Source organism: Bicyclus anynana, chromosome 17 (assembly GCF_947172395.1).
Source record: "Bicyclus anynana chromosome 17, ilBicAnyn1.1, whole genome shotgun sequence".
Classification (NCBI taxonomy): domain Eukaryota; kingdom Metazoa; phylum Arthropoda; class Insecta; order Lepidoptera; family Nymphalidae; genus Bicyclus; species Bicyclus anynana.
In genome coordinates, this window is record NC_069099.1 from 4,511,619 (window position 1) to 4,537,452 (window position 25,834).

General features: G+C 39.1%; 1 protein-coding gene across 1 annotated transcript; it reads right to left on the reverse strand.

Moving 5' to 3' along the window:
• Window positions 1-521: 521 nt before the first annotated feature.
• LOC112055858 (dentin sialophosphoprotein-like) lies at window positions 522-25,441 on the reverse strand. The gene is made up of 4 exons (XM_052886686.1): window positions 24,980-25,441; window positions 22,579-23,637; window positions 6,836-11,391; window positions 522-669 (listed from the first exon to the last, which is right to left on the reverse strand). Exons 1-4 carry the CDS (start codon window positions 25,439-25,441, stop codon window positions 522-524), a joined length of 6,225 nt encoding a protein of 2,074 aa, XP_052742646.1.
• Window positions 25,442-25,834: the final 393 nt, after the last annotated feature.

Consider the following 25,834-nt stretch of genomic DNA (forward strand, 5'->3'; position numbering starts at 1 on the left):
TAGATTTGTCTTCTCTACTATAATATAAAGAAGTGAAGTTTGTAAATTGTACAGGTAGAATCTCTGGATGTACCTACTGAACCGATTTAGAAAATTACTATTCTTCCATTAAACATTTTTAATTGAGTGTTGTAGGCCATAATTTATCCCCGTATTCCCACGGGACTTAGGAGAGTGAAACCGCAGAGCGTCGGCTAGTAAAAACTAAAAAGAAGCATGTAAAAAGTCCATCATACTTTTTTGTTACAATTATTGTAACAAAAAAGTATTAAAGTCTTTTCTGGTTTGATCATGTTACTAATTACATAGGGTTGTCACAACCAGCCAACCAACCTCAATTGCTATAAAATGCTTGTTTAGCATTTTGTTGCACAATGCGCCACAGTTAGTGAGCTTCAGCTATCGAGTGATGTCTTTCAATAATGGATTAATGAATTTTCCAGCAGCAAAGAAAGGTCAAAAGATGCAGTAAACGTCGGTTAAGGCGGACGCAGAAGCTCTTCCAGTAAATACTCCGAAGGCTAGAAGTGCGTAGTGATCTTGAATGTCTCTTTAGATGTCTCTCTAAACGCGTTTTCCGTGGTCCTCTGATACTCGACTATCGCCTCAGAGGGACTGAGGGAGAGAAAGATGAGGGAGTTTGTGGGCTGATTGAGATCAGTGAGGCCCCTGCTGATATTTATGTTCGAGTGACATAAGAAATTAGTTACCTATAGTATGCTCCAAATTTCTAGTCCGCTCTGACATTACAATACGGCGGGCAATTGAATTCCCGCTGGGATATGTTTTTGTTTATTGGACATGCACAATTTGTTCAGAGCGGACTCGAATTTTGGCACATATTGTACTTATTATGTTTTTTTTTCAACCATCTAAAGACGTCTATCAAATTTTGTGAATTTCATTTCACATTGGAAATTTGTTTTTGGCAACCCTATTCTCTTACAAATGACTGTTATCACGAGTATTATATGAATCATGTCACACTTACTAGTCAAGTTGTCATTATACTGGACATGCGAAGGTTGCATGTTAACGACCTGATGGTCAAGGTTATAGAAACTTAGACTACAACGCGAGCTAGTCATGGATTTCTTATTTAAATTATTTTATAATTTAACAGAGTTGATTCTGATAGCATTGCCTTTAGATTAGACAGACAGAGAGAGAGAGAGAGTTTAATTATAAAAATTTTAATAAAAAAAATTCAACCGACTTCCAACTCTAAAAATAACTTTAACTAAAAAGCAAAAAATAACATCCTATGTGCTACCTTCTGATCAGTTTGAAGGCGGTGCCAAGCCAGTGATGTTTTAATTAAACACGTTTAAACTACAAAATTTATGTGGTTCTTTCAGAAACAGCTTTAATTAAAACACGACACTGGCTTGGCACCGCCTTCAAACTTATCAGAAGGTAGCACATAGGATGTTATTTTTTGCTTTTTAGTTAAAGTTATTTTTAGAGTTGGAAGTCGGTTGAATTTTTTTTATTAAAATTTTTATTTTTTTATTTTTAGTGTTAGCATACCTACTGCGTGTATACAGTCACAACCTATCTAAGTGGAAAGTTCTTAATAATACAAAATTATCATGGCCAAACACAAGGTAGCTACTGTGAGCCGTCGAGGAGTTCTCTTCACTGTGCTTCGTCTTCAGCACCAGACCCTTAATACAGTCACAATCCATCTAGGTGGAAAGTTCTCATCAATACAAATTTATCAAGTCCAAACACAAGGTAGCTACTGTGAACCGTCGAGGAGTTCTCTTCACTGTCCCTCGTCTTCATCACCAGACCCTTAATACAGTCACAACACATATAGGTGCAAAGTACTCATCAATACAAATTAATCAAGCCCAAACAAAAGGTGACTGCTGTAAATCCTTGACGAGATCCATCGTCTGTGTTTCGGCTCCATCATCAGACCAACTCCAAACCTTCATAAAGTTGTAGTGGTTTAAAATACCTTATGGAAACACTAACAAACGCACTAGCCGTCTCTATAACTTTCGAAAGTTCCCCTCAATTTCTCCAGGATGCCATCATCAGATCCTGACATAAAAAAAATGGGACCACCCTGGAAGTAAACCCTTCAAAACAAAAAAAGAATTTTCAAAATCGGTCCATAATTGACGGAATTATCGCTGGACATACATAAAAAAAAAAAAAAAAAAAAAAAAAAAAAAACATACATACAGCCGAACGTAGAACCTCCTCCTTTTTGGAAGTCGGTTAAAAAACGAATTCGAGACAAAAACATCCTTATAGAATAGCGCAACTGGTCTTAGTCGTCAGGAATTTACCAAATCTTATAATTAAATCACTATAATAACAGGTTTCAAGTGTTCAATTACAGTTTCAATTATTAAATATATAAAAATCATACCCAAGCGTTCTACGATTATAAATTAATTGTATCAAACCTTCAAGGCACAGAGAGTCGACACGTCGCCATTAAAAATCCAAATTTTATACGTTCCAATTAGTCAAAAACCTTGAAGATTTGATACAATTAATTCAATAATTAAAAATACAAATATCGGTCTAACGTCCGATTCTCTGATAACACCATTATTTTGGCACTCATTTGCTCCGTTGTTTTTCTACGTTAAAACTTATGTTGGAGATAAACAAAATGGTTACATTTATCTCAAAATTTCCCAAATGTATGTTGCAGATTGTATTCGGAGGAAGTTGGGTACATTTCGTGCGCTGCCTTTTGTATGTTCCACAACTTTTCACTGAGTTTTCCAAACTTTGAATGCACTTTGTAACTTGCTACTATTTGCAACTCAATGTTTCACTGTGTCTCTCGTATTTGGGCACTTCTGGGATGGACGTTGGAAACAGCGTCTACAGATGCTAACTTTAAGGACACCGAATGGTCATTGGTTCGATCCCTGCTTGGTTAATGTCGTACCAAATCCTAACAGTCTTTCCGATATATTTCGAAGGGAACAAGAATATTGGCCGCATTAACAAATAAATGGAAAATAAGATATGAAAAAAATAATAAAACAATTTTTTTTAATATAAATTTTGCAACAAAAAAAAAACAAAATTCCCAATAAAAAAAGCAATAGGTTTATCACTAAGCGTTGGTCTATGAATGATATTTTAACATATTTTCTCTTAGTTGACTTCAATTTTCAACACGATATTACATGAAGTAAAGAGTTTTTTTAGTGCAGTCTCTCCTCAGGAACGATCAATAATCTGAATTGTTTGATCCACACTTTCGAGATACTGCAAGATATCGATCGCTATAGTCACCTCATCATCATCATATCAGCCGATGGACGTCCACTGCAGGACATAGGCCTTTTGTAGGGACTTCCAAACATCACGATACTGAGCCGCCTGCATCCAGCGAATCCCTGCGACTCGCTTGATGTCGTCAGTCCACCTGGTGGGGGGTCTACCAACACTGCGCTTTGTAGTGCGGGGTCGCCATTCCAGCACCTTGGGACTCTCTACCACTCTCTTGGGTCTCTAGACCACTAGCTCTTCGAACTATGTGGTCCGCCCATTGCCACATCAGCCTCGCGACTCGTTGAGCTATGTCGGTGACTTTAGTTCTTCTGCGGATCTCCTCATTTCTGATTCGATCGAGATACTCCGAGCATAGCTCGTTCCATCGCCCGCTGTGCGACTCTGAGCCTTTTTATGAGGCCTAATAGTCAGCCTCATAGACACATACCGAAAAAAATATGTATTAACTCCTTTTCCTCTAACTTTTTTATCATACCACTTACTACTCCGCTCTAGCGCAGGATAGCGAGGAATTAGATTTCGTTCATTTTCAAGAAGAAAATCACTGGATGATTTTAGACGTCTTCGAAACCTAGCCTCCTTGCCCGGATAGACAAGGTGTCTATCCGGGCAAGGAGGCTAGGTTTCGAAGACGTCTAAAATTGAAGTCTCTAACTGTTCTTACCTTATGGTAAGTGATGATGCAATCTAAGATAGAAGCCTAACTTGTTAGGAGTAGGGTGAAAATCCACACCCCTTTCGGTTTGTACACGACATCGATTTCAAGATAAGTACTTAACTGTTTTCTCTACAAACTTTTATAAAGGTTTTGTCTGTCAGTGTCTGTCTCTCTGTTAGCCCGGGCCAATCTTAGGAACGGCCAATTTTAACGGGACTTTCAGTTTTCGGGAACAAGAACGACAGAAACATATAAGCTACTTTTTATCTCGAAAAAATCCATGGTTCCCGCAGGATTTGTGAAAAACTGAATTTCACGTCGATATGTCGTGTCGCGACGTGTCGTTATAAAATATAATATGTATTATAAGCATCTTGACATTCATTACAATAACCTGGTTAAGTTAAATCTACAAATATATACGTATCTGTTTGCGTTTTGCAAAGTAGGATTACCTACTTCAATCTTAAGTAGGTACCTACGCTATACAAAATGTGAAATATTTTTAACGTGACAAGTGAAATGAGATTCCTGATAGCCCAGTAGACTCTGCCTCCGATTCCGAAGGGTATGGGTTCGAATCCGGTCCGGAGCATGCACCTCCAACTTTTCAGTTGTGTGCATTTTAGGAAACACACGTGTCTAAGGATGAAGGGAAAACATCGTGAGGAAATGGTACATGGTACATGGTAGGTATTTCTTACCTTTACCTTGGTCTTCGGTTATTCACTGATGATGACTCATTCGTAGATTAGATTAGTTTCTTAACAAACTGTAAATATTCTTTAGCATACAATAAAATTATACCCACTTATCATTGGATCAACATTCTTAGAAACAATATACGAAGAGTGCAGTATACTAATTGTATAGGGGAATAACAGGCTCCTGGTGAATAATGTAATAAGTATTTTACTAGTAGAGCTTTGGGGGAAGTACTAGAAAGAAGAAAAAAAGAAGAAAGATAAAGAACGATTAGGATAAGGAACGGTCATGTACCATTTCCTGTCACCAAAGGTTGCCTTTGTCGTTTGTTTGCGTTGTCGTTTTAGCAAGGCCGCCTTTGCAAGCTATTCGTAGTTTTAAATTTCTCTTTTATGTGTTATTAGCTGACGCCGCATGATTTCATCCGCGTGGTTCTCTTTCCCGTAGGAGTATGGGGATAATATAAATCCAATAGTCCACCACGCTGCCAATCCGCATTGGGCCAACGTGGTGGACTATTGGCCTAACCCCTCTCATTCTGAGAGGAGACTCAAGCTCAACAGTGAGCCGAATATGGGTGGACAACGGTTAGAAGCAATAAAGTGCAAATAATAATAAGTAATAACACGTCATTATTACAAGACGGTAGTTCACTTATGTATTTACGATGTTAGATAAATGTAATACTGTTTGATAAATTATTGATGTTTTTTTCGTTATTGATCTATGCTAAAACAAGTAGCATTTGTTTTTTAAATAATAAAGGATTTTCCGCAACGTACTACTTTATTATACCTGCACACTTCGGTATGTTGCAACGTTAGAACGGTCTATATGAGAAAAATTAAAAAAAATTAAAGGTTAGGTATATTCATTGGACCCACTCACCGCCTAGGGTTGCAAACATTTCTTGAGAAAAATATAGTAATTTTAATATTTCGTTCGTTATCAACCCATATACGGCTCACTGCTGAGCTCGAGTCTCCTCTCAGAATGAGAGGGGTTAGGCCAATAGTCCACCACGCTGGCCCAATGCGGATTGGCAGACTTCACACACGCAGAGAATTAAGAAATTCTCTGGCATGCAGGTTTCCTCACGATGTTTTCCTTCACCGTTTGAGACACGTGATATTTAATTTCTTAAAATGCACACAACTGAAAAGTTGGAGGTACATGCCCCGGACCAGATTCGAACCCTCGCCCTCCGGAATTGGAGGCAGAGGTCATATCCACTGGGCTATCACGATCCCTAATTTTAATATTTAGCCAAAAAAAAAAATATACACACCAGAGTTATACAAAACATCTTTACTGAATAAGCCCTCCAGGCGCCCTTATGACCTCAGTATTATATTTTCAGTGTTTAAGTCGAACTGACACTTGGATACACATAGAAATCATAATAAAAGTCAATTAAAAAAAAATTTAAATGTTTATTTTAACAATAAACAAATAGGCAAAAATAAATAAGCAAGTTTTAATACTATAAGAACCTTATGAAAAACATAACATAACAACTAATTTACATTCGGTAACTCTTCATTATACATATATTATTCTAATTATAGAATAGACATTCACTAAATATACTAAATACTAAAATGATCATAACCTCTAATACTAATTCTGTTGGTCTTAATTTTTTAAATAAGTATATAATATAAACTAAAGGGGGTAGAGCTTTCTTAATGTTTTAAATATAAAGTATGGTTTCGCCATAATACTTATAATTTGAGAATAATCCTATGCAAAAAGTAGATTTTCATTTTAGTAAGTTTCTGCCGAGCCCTAACACGTTTGTAATGGTGGGGCCACACCAACGGGAAACGCCGTTAATAAAAGGCGTTAAATCATAGTGTAGACACGATTAAACGCGTTAATTTTCACCGGCATTAAAAATATGCCTTAACTAAAGCGACAATGGGATTTAACGTTTTCCCTTAGTGTGGCTGCAGCATTAGGAATAATAGTACTTTATAACAAGTAAGAACTACACATTGGCTGCAAATATGATTCAAATGACGTGATCACACTGGGAATCTATTAATATTTCGCACACGCGGAATAATAGGCTGCGGTACAATCTCGTCGTCTATTATGAAGTCAGTGTCTCCTCCTCCTCTGGCTTTAATTTTTCCATAATAGAATGCTGAAACAGCAGTTACTGCTAAAACCACAAAAGATCCGACTGAAACCAACGTAATGGTTAGTGGAGTCCAGAAACTTTGTGGTGTTGAAGAACCTGTATCTTGCTCAGGTTGTGGATTTGTAGTTTCTATAGTCGGTGTGGTTCCACCTTGGTCAGGTCCATTGCTTGAAGATTCGTTCGTTGTAGTAGATTCAGTGGTCACTAAAGTTCCCCCTTGGTCGTTAGAATCACCGCTTGCTGTGGTAGCAACCAGATCCGTTGTGGCTCCCCCTTGGTCGGTAGAATCACCGCTTGTTGTGGTACCACCCAGATCCGTTGTTGCTCCCCCTTGGTCGGTAGAATCACCGCTCGTTGTCGTTCCACCTAGGTCTGTTGTTGCTCCCCCTTGGTCGGTAGAATCACCGCTTGTTGTGGTACCACCCAGATCCGTTGTTGCTCCCCCTTGGTCGGTAGAATCACCGCTTGTTGTGGTACCTCCCAGATCCGTTGTTGCTGCCCCTTGGTCTGTAGAATCACCGCTTGTTGTGGTACCACCCAGATCTGTTGTGGCTCCCCCTTGGTCGGTAGAATCACCGCTTGTTGTGGTACCACCCAGATCCGTTGTTGCTCCCCCTTGGTCGGTAGAATCACCGCTTGTTGTGGTACCGCCCAGATCCGTTGTTGCTCCCCCTTGGTCGGTAGAATCACCGCTTGTCGTGGTACCACCCAGATCCGTTGTGGCTCCCCCTTGATCAGTAGAATCACCGCTTGTTGTGGTACCACCTAGGTCCGTTGTTGCTCCCCCTTGGTCGGTAGAATCACCGCTCGTTGTCGTTCCACCTAGGTCTGTTGTTGCTCCCCCTTGGTCAGTAGAATCACCGCTTGTTGTGGTACCACCCAGATCCGTTGTTGCTCCCCCTTGGTCGGTAGAATCACCGCTCGTTGTGGTACCACCCAGATCCGTTGTTGCTCCCCCTTGGTCGGTAGAATCACCGCTTGTTGTGGTACCACCCAGATCCGTTGTGGCTCCCCCTTGGTCGGTAGAATCACCGCTCGTTGTGGTACCACCCAGATCCGTTGTGGCTCCCCCTTGGTCGGTAGAATCACCGCTTGTTGTGGTACCACCCAGATCCGTTGTGGCTCCCCCTTGATCAGTAGAATCACCGCTTGTTGTGGTACCACCTAGGTCCGTTGTTGCTCCCCCTTGGTCGGTAGAATCACCGCTTGTTGTGGTACCACCCAGATCCGTTGTTGCTCCCCCTTGGTCGGTAGAATCACCGCTTGTTGTGGTACCGCCCAGATCCGTTGTTGCTCCCCCTTGGTCGGTAGAATCACCGCTTGTTGTGGTACCACCCAGATCCGTTGTGGCTCCCCCTTGATCAGTAGAATCACCGCTTGTTGTGGTACCACCTAGGTCCGTTGTTGCTCCCCCTTGGTCGGTAGAATCACCGCTCGTTGTCGTTCCACCTAGGTCTGTTGTTGCTCCCCCTTGGTCAGTAGAATCATCGCTTGTTGTGGTACCACCCAGATCCGTTGTGGCTCCCCCTTGATCAGTAGAATCACCGCTTGTTGTGGTACCACCTAGGTCCGTTGTTGCTCCCCCTTGGTCGGTAGAATCACCGCTCGTTGTCGTTCCACCTAGGTCTGTTGTTGCTCCCCCTTGGTCAGTAGAATCACCGTTTGTTGTGGTACCACCCAGATCCGTTGTTGCTCCCCCTTGGTCGGTAGAATCACCGCTTGTTGTGGTACCGCCCAGATCCGTTGTTGCTCCCCCTTGGTCAGTAGAATCACCGCTTGTTGTGGTACCACCCAGATCCGTTGTTGCTCCCCCTTGGTCGGTAGAATCACCGCTTGTTGTGGTACCACCTAGGTCCGTTGTTGCTCCCCCTTGGTCGGTAGAATCACCGCTCGTTGTCGTTCCACCTAGGTCTGTTGTTGCTCCCCCTTGGTCAGTAGAATCACCGCTTGTTGTGGTACCACCCAGATCCGTTGTGGCTCCCCCTTGATCAGTAGAATCACCGCTTGTTGTGGTACCACCTAGGTCCGTTGTTGCTCCCCCTTGGTCGGTAGAATCACCGCTCGTTGTCGTTCCACCTAGGTCTGTTGTTGCTCCCCCTTGGTCAGTAGAATCACCGCTTGTTGTGGTACCACCTAGGTCCGTTGTTGCTCCCCCTTGGTCGGTAGAATCACCGCTCGTTGTCGTTCCACCTAGGTCTGTTGTTGCTCCCCCTTGGTCAGTAGAATCACCGTTTGTTGTGGTACCACCCAGATCCGTTGTTGCTCCCCCTTGGTCGGTAGAATCACCGCTTGTTGTGGTACCGCCCAGATCCGTTGTTGCTCCCCCTTGGTCAGTAGAATCACCGCTTGTTGTGGTACCACCCAGATCCGTTGTTGCTCCCCCTTGGTCGGTAGAATCACCGCTTGTTGTGGTACCGCCCAGATCCGTTGTTGCTCCCCCTTGGTCGGTAGAATCACCGCTTGTTGTGGTACCACCCAGATCCGTTGTGGCTCCCCCTTGATCAGTAGAATCACCGCTTGTTGTGGTACCACCTAGGTCCGTTGTTGCTCCCACTTGGTCGGTAGAATCACCGCTCGTTGTCGTTCCACCTAGGTCTGTTGTTGCTCCCCCTTGGTCAGTAGAATCACCGCTTGTTGTGGTACCACCCAGATCCGTTGTGGCTCCCCCTTGGTCAGTAGAATCACCGCTTGTTGTGGTACCACCTAGGTCCGTTGTTGCTCCCCCTTGGTCAGTAGAATCACCGCTCGTTGTCGTTCCACCTAGGTCTGTTGTTGCTCCCCCTTGGTCAGTAGAATCACCGCTTGTTGTGGTACCACCCAGATCCGTTGTGGCTCCCCCTTGGTCAGTAGAATCACCGCTTGTTGTGGTACCACCCAGATCCGTTGTTGCTCCCCCTTGGTCGGTAGAATCACCGCTTGTTGTGGTACCACCCAGATCCGTTGTGGCTCCCCCTTGGTCAGTAGAATCACCGCTTGTTGTGGTACCGCCCAGATCCGTTGTTGCTCCCCCTTGGTCGGTAGAATCACCGCTTGTTGTGGTACCGCCCAGATCCGTTGTTGCTCCCCCTTGGTCGGTAGAATCACCGCTTGTTGTGGTACCAACCAGATCCGTTGTGGCTCCCCCTTGATCAGTAGAATCACCGCTTGTTGTGGTACCACCTAGGTCCGTTGTTGCTCCCCCTTGGTCGGTAGAATCACCGCTCGTTGTCGTTCCACCTAGGTCTGTTGTTGCTCCCCCTTGGTCAGTAGAATCACCGCTTGTTGTGGTACCACCCAGATCCGTTGTTGCTCCCCCTTGGTCGGTAGAATCGCCGCTCGTTGTCGTTCCACCTAGGTCTGTTGTTGCTCCCCCTTGGTCGGTAGAATCACCGCTTGTTGTGGTACCACCCAAAGCCGTTGTGGCTCCCCCTTGGTCGGTAGAATCACCGCTCGTTGTCGTTCCACCTAGGTCCGTTGTTGCTCCCCCTTGGTCGGTAGAATCACCGCTCGTTGTGGTACCACCCAGATCCGTTGTTGCTCCCCCTTGGTCGGTAGAATCACCGCTTGTTGTGGTACCGCCCAGATCCGTTGTTGCTCCCCCTTGGTCGGTAGAATCACCGCTTGTTGTGGTACCAACCAGATCCGTTGTGGCTCCCCCTTGATCAGTAGAATCACCGCTTGTTGTGGTACCACCTAGGTCCGTTGTTGCTCCCCCTTGGTCGGTAGAATCACCGCTCGTTGTCGTTCCACCTAGGTCTGTTGTTGCTCCCCCTTGGTCGGTAGAATCACCGCTTGTTGTGGTACCACCCAGATCCGTTGTGGCTTCCCCTTGGTCAGTAGAATCACCGCTTGTTGTGGTACCACCCAGATCCGTTGTTGCTCCCCCTTGGTCGGTAGAATCACCGCTTGTTGTGGTACCGCCCAGATCCGTTGTTGCTCCCCCTTGGTCGGTAGAATCACCGCTTGTTGTGGTACCAACCAGATCCGTTGTGGCTCCCCCTTGATCAGTAGAATCACCGCTTGTTGTGGTACCACCTAGGTCCGTTGTTGCTCCCCCTTGGTCGGTAGAATCACCGCTCGTTGTCGTTCCACCTAGGTCTGTTGTTGCTCCCCCTTGGTCAGTAGAATCACCGCTTGTTGTGGTACCACCCAGATCCGTTGTTGCTCCCCCTTGGTCGGTAGAATCACCGCTCGTTGTCGTTCCACCTAGGTCTGTTGTTGCTCCCCCTTGGTCGGTAGAATCACCGCTTGTTGTGGTACCACCTAGGTCCGTTGTTGCTCCCCCTTGGTCGGTAGAATCACCGCTCGTTGTGGTACCACCCAGATCCGTTGTGGCTCCCCCTTGGTCGGTAGAATCAACGCTGGTTGTGGTTGCACCTTGATTATTTACAAGTTCATTGGATTCAAAATTGTTAGATGTTTGTTTAGTGTTCTCTAATTCCTCTATTGACCTTCTGATTCGTTTTCTGAGACGTTTTCTCTTGATTTTGTTAACCATATCCAAATTTTCTGTTATATGTGGATCTATTTTCTCTGATTGTAGTGTTATTTTGATAGGGACGTATTCAAAGTACATATTTGAATCCAATATAATGATTTCTCTTTTATCGACATTACCTCTAATATTCACCTGGAAAAAAATAGTATAATAACATTTTAGATTGAATTTTTAATTACGTAGTATATTTTTTTTAGTTTTTTATTAATGGTGTACTTAGTATATAGTAGTTTTAATGTAATATATATTTATATATTTAAGTAATGCTAATAAATCCATAAAAAATAAAGTTTAAATAACTATAACCTGATTTACGTAATCGGGTTATAGTTTTTATAAAAAAGGGGTATAAAAAAAGGAAACAAGAAAATATTTCAGATAGAAATTGAGAAATGCATAGGTACAAAAATGGGCCGTGGTCGCACCCATTATATACCTACAATAGGTATTTATGTATTATCTGAAATATTTTCCTATTTCTCAATATTTTTCTCAAGTTCTTAAGTTCAATGGAGGTCATCCACTGACGATCCAATAAGCTCACATGCTTGCAGCGCTAACGGCTTGACATCCGATAAAACTGGTCGTCGGTGCATGATGTCATGCATAAAAAAAATTGAGAGTGACTAGCAGTAGGTGAGACCACGGCTCTACCTTTTAAAAATATATTTTTACTTAAACAATAAAATATATATTTACATATATTTGTAATGTGCTCGCCAAGGCATTGCTTTTAATACCAAACACTTGAAGACTATCTCTTGTTACAAATTATTTAACACCTCTTTAATTAAAAGAATTTCAATCATTTAGGCGCTACGGTGGAACATACATCATACATACTTATATACATACATAGACAACCAAAATCATTACTCTTCTTTTTGGCATCACTGTAGTTGGGTAAATTAACAATTTAAATTATCTACTCATCATATTAGAAGCACGAATGTATGTAATTGTTCACTTACATATCCGACGATATCTTCATTCAAATCCAGTACAATTTTATTCCATCCATCAGTGTAATTTTCTTTAAGCCTATTTAATTGATAATTTAAAACAGGGACATTATTTTCATCCACAACTGTTACATTTAAACCACTTTCATCGAAAATCAACTGGAGGTACACATTTAGTTCTATAATGCCGCGAGCAAAAGCGATTGGATATAAAGCACAACTCGTTTGCACAGCTTGGATACATTTTGTATTATTTTCGTGTAAAGGCAGAACCTCTATGTGTTTGTATTCAGTTAAAATCCACGGCAGTTCACCATCACAATTGATATTATCGAAATTTCCCACTAATTTTGATGAATTATTAACTTCTGCGGAAACTAAGACGCCTAGCGTCAATATTAAAGTTTTAAACCACATTGCATCATCACAAATTGTCAATGACAACTATCCTCGTAGCCTTTCCAGTTGTGCATTATCACAGGCTCTTCAATTGATGACTGATAACATAGTATCGTTGAGTTTTGCTAAACAGTAGTTTCGAAACGTTCGGTATCGGGGTGGAATTAAGAAATAGATTAGCAGAATTATTGGTTGTGAATTAGATGATAATAAAAAGATACGGAAATACAAGTTCGTACGCATAAAATAATTTCACACTATACAGGATGCTTGAGTTTTGAATCTTTATATATGCCAAGGAAAAGATAATGAAAAATCCCCTCAAAGATGTATAATTACAGATGAATAATAGTAGTCATTTACCATAAAAGTATCAGATAGCGAGAAACCCCCTTTGGATTTATATTTATTTTAAATTTCTTTATATTTATTTTACATGAGTTATGCTGACGCTATAGCTAACGCTTCGAAAACAAGAAAGATGTATGGGAATGACGTTTGCTATCGACAAGCACGTGATCAAGATTCCCATATTTTTTTCTAGTTTTCGAAGCGTTAGCGATCATAGAAAGAGAATCGACGTGCCACTTGGCTAGGGGGGCTGAATATTTACAGGGTGTGGTACATATTTACTTTCAGGGTATTGCGTCCTTTTATTGAAAAGTATCTCAATAATAATAGACTACTATAAAAAATATTACTTATTCAATTTATAAATGCCATTAAAATGCATTTTAATTTTTTCGCACGAAAATGCATGATGTTACTTAAACTAATGGTCGTATGACGTCATTTTCAAGACGCTGTTTTAATGCGATGCATCCGATACGTACGATGCGGATGTGTAGACGCCTACCATTAGTGAATAGTTTACTAATACACTCGCAGACTCGCTACATTATTGGAGCCTTTAGTGAAAGACTTTTAATAGGTCCAGTACTTTCGGAGCCTGTTTCTAACAAACAAACAATCAAATGTTCTGTATAATTTTAGTTTACATTATAATTATTTGCAAGTAAGGTGTAATTTACTGATCTAACACTTATAACCTCCGCCGTCCCAATTTTGTCCCATCCGCTAGTTTGAGCGTCTCTAACTTGTTTATTTTTGTATTTAAGCCCCGGCGGTGGTAATTCTGGGGGGGTCGTTATTTACGTAGAGGGGGTCCAGTTGACATCATGTGAGAGTGACAAAACCATGAAGCTTTACTGCAGAAGCATGAAATTATAAATGTAATTGCGATTGTATTGTATAAAGAGCCGTTAAACAAAGGAATCTAGACATCATTGGAGTTAATTAAAACATTATGTTCCGGTCTTAATTTTCCCTACTGTTTTTCTTAGCATACAATAGTTATAGAAATCTTTTGGTTTTACAAATAATTTTTTTAATGGCCTCATAACCTGACTCAAATGTTTGTATTTCAAGTGTATTTTAAATAATTTGTACTATCTTAAAGTTAATAAGACGTGTGTTGCTCTGTTTATAGTCGATACGTTACCACTTATCATTAGGTGTGCCGTTTCTAATACAATTATCGAATTTCAACTTGACATTGCCCGCCCGACTTCCCTAATAAATATTACAATACGGTTTATTGTTACATTATTAGGTATTTTGATCGATAAGTTGATAGGGCATTTGATAAGGATTGATTATTTAAAATTAAATATTATATGCAAAATGTTTTGCATCACAATTTGCATTGGACAAGGAATTTTCCAATTTTAACTTATAGTGTATACCCTAGTTAAAAAGCTTATGAAATCACAGAAAGACACTTCAATTTTATTTATATGTATTTACTAGCTATTTTGCTGTATATTCCTAAACTTTTATTAGTAAACTTTTTTTAATTATTATAATAACAAAATTGGCTTTAAAGATTATAGTACTCATTATAATATATCATCATCATCATCATCATTAACAGCCGATGGACGTCCACTGCTGGACATAGGCTTCTTGCATGGACTTCCAAACGAGTCGAGTCGCCAGCATCCAGCGGCTGCCTGCAACTCGCTTGATGTCTTCGGTCCACCTAGTAGGGAATCGACCAATACTGCTTTTTCCGGTGCGGGGTCGCCATTCCAGCACTTTTGGGCGTTCCAGCGTTGGGTCCCCAACGTCCATCGGCTCTTCGAACTATGTGGCCTGCCCATTGCCACTTCAGCTCCGCGACTCCCTGAGCTAAATCCCATGAGAATATGAATATAAAATGAAACATATACTATATAACTCTATAACTTACAACACCACAAACTTTACCTCTATAGATTAATATAGACATCTTTTAATGCTAGCCACTCATCATCCAATAAGTCCATGTGCCAGCGTGCATGATGTCATGCACATCGCGACCAATACACGATCAGTTTTATCGGATGTCCTTCCGTAAGTGCTGCAGTCATGTGGACTCATTGGTTGGTAAGTAGCTAGCATTATTGATTATAACGCCATCTGTAGGTTATTGATTGAACTTCTACGGATTACCCGTTATCATGAGTGGGTCATCCTGTTATCAAGACTTTGTACACTGTTCTTTTTGCTCATGATAATAGATGGCGTACAACACTACACAAATTATAATATAATTCCATATACTTTGCTGTAGGTGATAGTTTACTAAAGAAATTTTCATAAAATGACATCAATCAATACGTATAAAGGCAATAAAAACGTCTGTCTGTGATTTCAAATTAACTGTGTTTCCAATTTGTATCTTCCAAATGCGATTCTTTTTTAATTTATATTAGTAAATTACCGTGATGAAAATAGAACTCTTCGGTCTGTCTGGTTTCAATTCGTCAATCATTCATCAACATCATTAACAGCCCATATTCGGCTTACTATTGAGCACAAGTCTCCTTTCAGAATGAGAGGAGATAGACCTTAGTCCACTACGCTGGCCCAATGCGGATTGGCAGACTTTACGCACGTCTACGTGTGCGTGAATTAAGAAAATTCTCAGGTGTGCAGGTTTCCTCACGATGTTTTTCTTTGCCCTCCGAATCAAAGGCAAATATAACTCCACTGGGCTATCAAGTCTTACGTGACGTAGGGGATACCGTAACCAAATAGGTAAGTAAGGTAGGTAAATTAAAAACAAAATAATTTTAGGTTTCCTTATCTTTACTCTTTATAATTTTTTGTAGGTAGTTAACAACGAGTAATAACTGACCATGTTTTTTCAATCTTTATTACACTCGTATTAGATTTTTTAAACATGTCATAATATCCCCCAGCATAGAAAAGATCTGAAATCCGAAGAAAGGCGGAGGACTCGATAACCTTGGAATCCGGCAACTTGTTCTACTACCGGGGGGGCGACCAACTGTCCCAGGGTGGTGTTGGGTTTATCGTTCGTAAATCCCTCGTTATTGAGGCGAGAGTGTGTCGAGCGTACCTTGTTCGTTCGTATTCGTACCGAATCACCAAACGGTATTCGTTGAACATCGTGAGGAACCTGAGAATTTTCTTAATTCTCTACGTATGTGAAGTCTGCCAATCCGCATAGGGCCAGCGTGGTGGACTAAGGCTTAACCTCTCACATTCTGATAGGTAACTCGTGCTCAACAATGAGCCAAATATGGGGTGTTAACGATAATAATGATTCGTTGAAGATTAAACAGGTTTAGGCGCCGACCTCGATACACACCGACGAGGAGGTAAAGGTATTGTATGAGGATAGTTACGAATAGGCACTGAAAATGCCACCTACTGGACCGATTTTAGGAGAAATGTAAAGCTACATTATCAGCCAGTATCATAAGCTATATTTTTTTGCAAATTTAGACAGGTACGGGAATTACGCGGGCGAAACCGCAGGACGTCCGGAAATATATCATATTCGATAGGTTGTAAAATACTTTATAAAATCAAATTTACATTTCACTGCATTTTAATAACTGACGCCATCGGAAATTAATTTCGGCTACCGAATTACACTAATCATAATATGACTCTTTAATTAGCGATACCATCTGATTTATCAAATATATATTTTATCGTATGCACCTATACTGAGTGCACCAACTGTGGAAGCCGGAAATATTGCATTTTGGGGCATGCGACACATAACAAAATTGTAAATCGGTTGACCCTCCAGGTCATCCATTCATCTTCCAGCTTAATTTAATTTTGACAGCCTGCGTAACGCAGCAGGACTTACAATAATTCCTGGGTTCGATCCCAAGCTGGGCTTGTTGAGGTTTTCTTTGGCTGACAAATTTCATCTTTCAGCTTTAAGCCGCCGGCCGTGGTTAGTTACCATCGTACCGGCGAAGACGTACCGCCATGCGATTTAGCGTTTCGGTACGATGTCGTGTAGAAACCGAAAAGGGATTTTCATCTTCCTCCTAACAACTAAGCCCGTTTCCATTTTAGATCATCACTTAATTCAAGTGAGATTGTAGTCAAAGACTAACTTGTAAAAAATAAAAAAAATTAAAAACGTCTCAAAGATCACTGCCTTCTACATCGCTTTCCTTGATACAACAGTCAAATGAAAGCTTTAAATGTTCGAAGCTTTTCGCTATATCTTGTACATATGTTTTACATATGTTTTCTGTGGCTATACTCACCATTCCACGGTAATATCGTGAGCAAAGTCCAAATGTTTTGATACTTTACTTTTACTTATTTAGGAATTTAAGAATTATTTAGGAATTTAATTTTTGAGCCAATTTACTTATAAAATCCCAAACTGACCCGAATCGGGAATCGAACCCAGGACCTCTCTATGTATATTTTCAGGTTTCCAACAGAGAAAACTGCAGGTAATAGAAAAGCAATAGGTTAGTGAGTAGTCCAGTGGATATAACCTCTGCTTTCGATTCGGAGGGCGTAGGTTCGAACCCGGTCCGGTGCATGCACCTCCAACTTTTCAGTTATGTGCATTTTAAGAAATTAAATATCACGTGTCTCAAACATGTGGTAAGGAAACCTGCATATCTGAGAATTTTCTTAATTCTCTAGGTGTGCAAAGTTTGCTAATTTGCATTTGGCCAGCTTGGTGGACTAATGCCTAACCCTTCTCACCCTGAGAGGAGACTCGTGCTCAACTATGAGCCGAATATGGGTTCTTAATGATGAATAGAAAAGCAATTTATTTTGAGAGTGTACATTACTAATGCGATTAAAGAGGCCTACTCTAGTAGTAATTTACCCTATCGTTATCGTGCTCTGGATTATTTGGATTAACTTAAGAATTTGCGAACTAATGAATTCTTTAACGAGTACAATAACAAATATTGGACTAAGAGCATGCGATAGTCAGACATATCTCACTTTAAGAATGCTGAAAGCTTGTCAGCTTATTATCCTTACCATACGTAAGTTTGGTAGGAAATAGGCTAGTTGACACTTTTAAATGGTCTTAAATTGTTCATTATCATTCTACTACCTTGAAAAAATATTTTTTTTTGTAAAAATTATTTCTGTAACTATGACAAGAGACATAACAGTAGAACAGAACAATCCCTTGCAATATGTGCAACTAATAACATAGCCTAGAAAAAAGTCCCAGCTTAGCATATTACTATATACTCTTTTTTTTTGAGATGTGATTACATGAAAATTTTGATTCTTAAATATTTTATTTACAATAAGAGCCAAAACGTCGGTCATGATGTTCTATATTTCAACTGTTTCATGACGTCACGTTTACAAATCTTGTACAAACGGAGCATTTGACAAAAATATTAGTTAATAATCATTTTGACGTTTAGTACATCAAGTAACAGTGTGACGTCACAAAATACATGATTTTTAAATTCATTTTTATAAGAAATCTTTAACTTTTATTAATTAGATCCTTCCATTAATAATTCCATTAGATATTCCATGTGCTGAATGTGGTACTCCATTTACATGAGCATGGCCTGACAAACTTTAATCCTACTAATATTATAAACGAGAAAGTTTGTATGGATGGTTGTTTTTATGTTTGTTACTCTTTAACGCCGCTACTACTAAAGCGATTTGGCTGAAATTTCATTTAGATAGATTTTACTCTGGATTAACACATAGGTATTTTCTCTTTTCTTTCTCTTCATCCCGGAAAAATCCATGGTTCCCGCGAAATTTGTGCTAAAATTAATTCCGCTATTCCTTTATAAAATGAGATATATCTGGCTACCGCAGGCCCTCATTTTACTAGACTTGCTGAAAGAATTACATTTAATTTTCAGAATATTGATGACAGGCAGGTGTGCGGCGGCGACACTTGACGTAAGCATCAGTTTACTGAGCTGTGCCTCGATGGTCCAGTGGTTAGACTATGTGGCTTCGGGTCACGTGGTTGTGGGTTCGAGTCTTGGATCGGGCAATGTAATACTTGAGTTTTACTTTCTTCTAAGAAATTCTCAGTAGATATTCCCATCCCGGACTTAGGAATTGACAGTATTACCATGCATCGGAGATCACGTTAGGCCGTAGGCCATTATCATCAACACCTGATAGTGATCGAGGTTTTTTTTTATTCTTTACAAGTTAGCCCTTAACTACAATCTCACCTGATGGTAAGTGATGATGCAGTCTAAGATGGAAGCGGGCTAACTTGTTAGGAGGAGGATGAAAATCCACACCCCTTTCAGTTTCTACACGGCATCGTACCAGAACGCTAAATCGCTTGACGGTACGTCTTTGCCGGCAGAGTGGTAACTAGCCACGGCCGAAGCCTCCCACCAGCCAGACCTGGACAAATTAAGAAAATCTCAATCGAACCCAGGACCTCCGTTTTGTAAATCCACCGCGCACGCCACTGCGCCACCGAGGCCGCCAAAATTTTGATACCATAAGCACGCTTATGGAGCATCGTGGTGGGTTATATCCCCTATCCTATAAGTAGGGTAAGAATCGTGATAGCTCAGTTGATTTGACCTCTGTCTTCGATTTGAGGGGCGTATGTTCGAATCCGGTTCGGGGCATGCACCTCCAACTTTTCAGTTATATGCATTGTAAGAAATTAAATATCACAAGTCTTAAAGGGGGAAGAAAAAACATCGTGAGGAACAACCTGCATATCTGAGAATTTTCGTAATTCTCTGCGTGTGTGAAGTCTGCCAATCTGCATTGGGCCAGCGTGATGGAGACTCGTACTCAACGTGATCCGAATATGAGTTGTTAATGATTATGATAAATAGGGTATTCAACAGTCAAGCGACGGCTTTAAAGACTATTGACTGAAAATACAAACGGAACAATACAGCTTGAATCTTCTATATGGTGGTAATCTGGTGATTAAATTTATCAAGATTTAAGGGTTTTAATATTTTTCTTTAAACCTATTCTTGTTTGTTACACGTGGAAATTAAGACGATGAGTCAAATCGGTACCACAAAAATATACAAAAGTAGATATCAGTTGCGAATTGTGATACAGATCTTTGAATAATCGTCTAAGATCTATTTAGAATTTAATCTGTTTCTAACTGGCGTCAAAGTTATTTATAAAACTATGACCATGTGAAAGAAAGAAACAAACGAATAGTCTTTATTACAACATAATGCCATACGTCACAAATACTTCTTTACTGTTATGTCTGTTATTGACCTATACAGTCTAGTTACAGATATAATTGCCATTACAATTATTTCTGTAACTAGAACAGACATAACAGTAAAACAGAACAATCCCTTGCGATATGTGGCATAATCTAGAAGAAGGTCCCAGCTTAGCATATAGCTACATTCTCTTTAAAAACAAAGAGAAATAAGCGCTGATTTTTAGCTATGACCCCAGCTTCAGTAACTCATGACATTTAAAGTAAGAAACATTTCCAATGTTGTTATTAAGTCGTCTCTTTTTTTTATTCTTTACAAGTTAGCCCTTGACTACAATCTCACCTGATGGTAAGTGATGATGCAGTCTAAGATGGAAGCGGGCTAACTTGTTAGGAGGAGGATGAAAATCCACACCCGATGCCGTGTAGAATTTCGGTTTCTACACGGCATCGTACCGGAACGCTAATTCGCTTGGCGGTACGTCATTGCCGGTAGGGTGGTAACGGCCGAAGGCTCCCACCAGCCAAAATTACCACCAGTCTTTATTGTTAGATTGAAGCTGGTGTTTCCATTGATGAATATATACTCAGAGGCACAATTATCTCTTTTTATCTCTTTAATATGACGCGAGTATATTAAAGTGGGCGGATAATTGTGACTCTGAGTATATTGTACCAGACGAAAGAGTACGAAAGAGACAGAAAACAGGGCAATGTTGATAAAAATCTTTTATTGTTATTATTCAATATCAGTTTTATCAAATTTACCGATTATGAATTCTTTGAGTGTTTTATCTTGCGTTAGCTAAATCTATTGACGATAACGAAACGATTATTGATCGATAGGTAATAATCATCTAGGATAAAATCTATTTTTCCTTAGCCAATATCTTTGTCATCGAAATTATAATTTTGTTCTAGAAAATAATTTAAACCAAAACCTTTATTGTCCTAAAATAAAGTAAACAATTTTATATGGATTAAAGATAAAGCTTTGCAAGGTGTTTCTCTAATTCTCTTGAGTATGACAATTTTTATTTATTTTTTAGACTGACTCGGAAGTCATCATAATATTCCTGAAAAGCTAAGCTTGTAACTTATGTTATTTATTTTTAAGTACTTTTTAAAAATTTTAACAATGTTAATTCAAAATATAATACAAAAGCACTATTAAAAATTAAAAAAAACATAACCAATCAACCAATTTGCAAGGCATTTGAGTGCCAAAGCAACCGTCGGCCAGGGCTCTAGAGTGAGGAACCTCCTCACAATACGTGCCGTCTCAAGAATCAATGTTTTTTATTTGAAATTAATGACATAATAAAAAGGGCTCTTGCCACCATAAATATTCCTGCGCTAATCGAGCCGTTAGGAATTAGTCGGGATGATGGTAAGAGACCTGATGGATTGACTCTGGTTCCCTGGGAAATGGGGCGGGCCCTAGTGGGACGCTACATGCGTCGACACATTAGCACCGTGTCATATCAGGGAGACAGAATCAAGACCGGGAGCCGCAGCAGAAAAAGCTGAAACCGGTAAGTGGCTCAAATATGCCTCTCTGACAGAGAGTTGCATATTTGTACCTTTTGCCGTGGAGACCCTTGGGCCATGGAGTCGCAGTGCCAAAAAATTTTTCCGTACTATTTCACCGCGGCTTGTTGCCTCGACTGGTGACAGAAGGGCTGGCTCATTTTTTGCGCAAAGGATCAGCCTGGCTGTCCAGCGCGGAAATGCAGCCAGTATTCTTGCCACCATTCCACGTGGGCATGATTTGTATAGTTATTAGGATAAGTTAGCTTAAGTTCCTTATTGTATTCTTTCTCAATAAAAAAAAAAAAAAATTGAAATTTAAATTAAAAATTGCTTTAAACATTAAACATTATTTGTTTATTTATTAAACATTATTTCTGCAAATATTTACAATACCATAAATTAAAAAAGTAATATTTACAACAGTTAATCTTCTTATAGTAACTAATCAATAATGAGTATTAGTCCTCGTAAGTTTGAAAAATCATAATTACCATATCTCTCTTATTACTATACTTGTATGATTTTTGAATAACACAAAATACTAAACTGCGAACCATATATCATACATCATCTAGATAAACTATGTGTAATCTTTGGGCACATAAGATGCTTTCTCGCACGCAAATTCCTCGTAGACCTTGCTACAAAGATTCGCATATTACATAAAATAAGAATAAATACTTAAAATCTAATGTTATTAAATAAACATTTAGCAGATCATTCTAATTTAATGATAGAGGATAACCTATTGATTGTACTTGAATCTGTCCACACTTTAGAAGCCCTCGGTATTGTTAGGGTTTTAGGAGGATCTACAAAATAGGGTAAAATTATTTTGGATTCCCTTGGATTACTTCTTTTACCAATATAATACCACACTACTGAAGTAACAATTAAAAAGGTAAGTATTAGAAGTACTACCATAGTTATTGTCCAAGCGTTCCAAAAACCGTGTCTCGGATAAACGGGTGGAGATTTTGTTGTGGGCTCAGTCTCATTTGTAATTTCACCAGTGGGTGATGAATTGGGTTGTTCAGTTGTGGTTGAGTTAATATCTTGAGCTGTTGAAATTGATTCACTTTGTGATACTGTGGTGGTTTCTGGACGTATAGTTATTTGTGTGACTGTAGTGTCAGAACAAGTTGTACTTAAATCTGAAGTCGAACTAGAAGCATCTGATTTCGTTGTTGTGGGCGTCACTTGAGTTGTGGACACTGTATTATCCTGTGTATAGTTTGGTTCAGTAGTCCCAGGAGATTCCGTTGTTTGATCTGCCTTTGTTGTAACATCTGAAGTTGTTGTTGTTTTTGTTATAATTTCCGTTGTGGTTTCAGATTGCGTAGTAGGTTCTTGACCCGCTGGAGTAGTTGGAGTTTCGGGCTCTTTTGTTGTTACTGGTGATAGAGTAGTAATATCATCAGTTGTAATTTCCGGTCCAGCAGATGAAGGAAATTCCGATGGTACAGTGGTGTCAACAGAAACTGGATAGGTAACATCTGTATTTGTGACAGTTGTTGTGAAGGCAGTACTAGTTGATTCAAAGTAAGTTGTAGATGTTTGATCAGTGACATCGGGATCAGTTGAAGTTTTTGGTCCTAATGTAGTGTGTGGCGTAGAATTTTCAGTCGTTGATATCGAGGCTGGTGGCGTTACAGTAACTGTCGAGTAAGTAGTTTCTGTACTAGATACTGTACTGTCTCTAATCGTGCTTTCGGTATTTTCTTTTTCAGTCGTTACAGGATCATTTTTAGTGTAATCTGTTTCAGTAGTTATTTCTGAAGTAGTAGTAGTTATATAGGGCGAGGAGTATTGAGTAGTCTCTATTTCTGTTGTACTTTTATCAGATTGTGTTGTTTCTGTGGTCGTGGTGGTTACTTTTTTATATATGATACACTCTTCTTCCTCTATATTAGGTGATATGTATCGAAAAGAGTCTATTAACACTATTGAATCTCTGGCAGCCATTCCAAGTATGGTAATCTGTAAATTAAAAAAAAACATTGATATAACCCACCATAGCAAAGAACATGATTTTGTACTATTAATAAAATAGAAAAATTTGAATACATAGCCCATTTTATCTAATAAGCCCTATACATTAATCAATGCAAAGGTTACGCGTGTTAATCTTTCGTAGAACGTCGAACAATAACGATAAATCTTAAGGTCTTAACAAGTCATATATTATCATCGTTGTTACGTGATTTGATATTATTGTTATTTTCAATATTATTTAAACTAGTTGAACCAACGAACGTTGTCCTGCCATAGACCAATTTCTATATAAACCGCATTTCATTTTGTAGAAAATATAAAAAGAAAATGTTATAAGCCCAGCTATAAAACAAGACGCCACGAACATCACATAATAAACATAGCTGACGCCGCGCGGTTTTACCCGCGTGGCTCCCGTTCCCGTAAGAGTACGGGGATAATATACAGCTTATAGCCTTTCTCGATAAATGGGCTATCTGACACTGAAAGAATTTTTCAAATCGCACCAGTAGTTCCTGAGATTAGCGCGTTCAAACAAACAAACAAACTCTTCAGCTTTATAATATTAGTATAGATAAAAAATATGTGATATAACTTAACGTTTTATAATTCGATATACTTATTTCCTATACAATAATGACTATTCCTATTTCCCATACAAAGCCAAATATATAAAGACAAAACATGCGTGGAATTTTGGCTTTTGCAATAGGGTTACGTTTTATCTAATATATTTTTTTAATAATCATTATATTTGATAATAAAGTTAAAATTGCTTTCTAACAAAATTTTAGGATTCTGGTATTTTTCGGTCAATCCATTTTGATATTGATATGTATTTGTTGTCTTGTATTTATTAATTATAATGACTGAAATGTAAATTTACGAGCACTACATTATTATCATGTCCTGTCTTCATAAACATGGTCAGCAGTAAGCCGGATTTTGTCGAATTATGTTAATCCTTTGAGTGTTTTTTTGTCAAATTTATGACTTAGTGAAAATTAATGTGAAATTATTTCTTTCGCACTAAATAATTTTTCTTTGTTCAGCAGATTTACACTCTCTTGAATGATTTACACTAAAAATATATTATTATTAGTATTAAAAATTTTAGTGTATTTATTGTACAGTAATATTTTTGTGTATTTATTGTACACATAGTATTGTAGTGTATTTTTATTACATACCAATTATCTACAAGATAAAGTTGTATTATAGTTATATTGGTCTTTAACTTGACTTGAATAATATCTATAATAATTAAATAAAAGGATTTCTACGACGTGTAAATCGGCTTAAAGTTATTATTATTATTATTACTTACATAACCAGGAAAAGTTCCAAAGCCAGTGATGTTTATCCTGACAGTAATCCATCCAGCGACGACATTAGGATCCGACGCAATGATCCAAGCAGTACCCACTACCACATCTTGTCCACTAGGCACTTTTTGGTTCGCGAGGATCGTCACTTGATCCGTTCCAGAAGTCGGTCTCATAAACAGATTGATTTCCAACAAACCCGATGCAGTCATTTCAAATGTAAAAGAAGAAGCACAACTCAAACTTTCCTTTGGATACACGAACTTTAACGAATTCTCATCAGGGCTGTCTATCGGAATGTCTTCATAAGCCCCAACATTCCACATATCCTGTATATTTCCGCACACACCGATCACATCACTGAATGAACTGTTAAAGTCCTTTTCAAAGTCGAAAGTTACACAATCTTCACAAATAACACTAGAACAACACAGCAAAATTAATAGAACACGATGGTCCGTCATTTTTTCATTATCTAAGTCATCAGCTGGTAATAGTTCAAGTGACGCCTATAATTGCTATGATAAATGCCGATTTTCTATGATTGTCAACATATTTATAATGCTGGATTCTGACTGTACGATTGCAACCTGCGTGTGCGATAATAAAACAAAATATAGCAGTGTACAATAATCTCATTTTTTTAGGTTCCGTTGTCAAATTGAGAAACGGTATCTTTATGTATAGGTAAACATAAAAATTAAAAAAAACATTTTAAACAACATTGTTGAAAACGTATGCCTGTGTAGTGCATGTTGATGATGATGATGATATATCTTAATTTCTATGAAGAGTGTTATAATAAAAAACAGTTAGACAAAGTAAGTTCATAGTTTAGCTATGAAATTAGTTGTTTT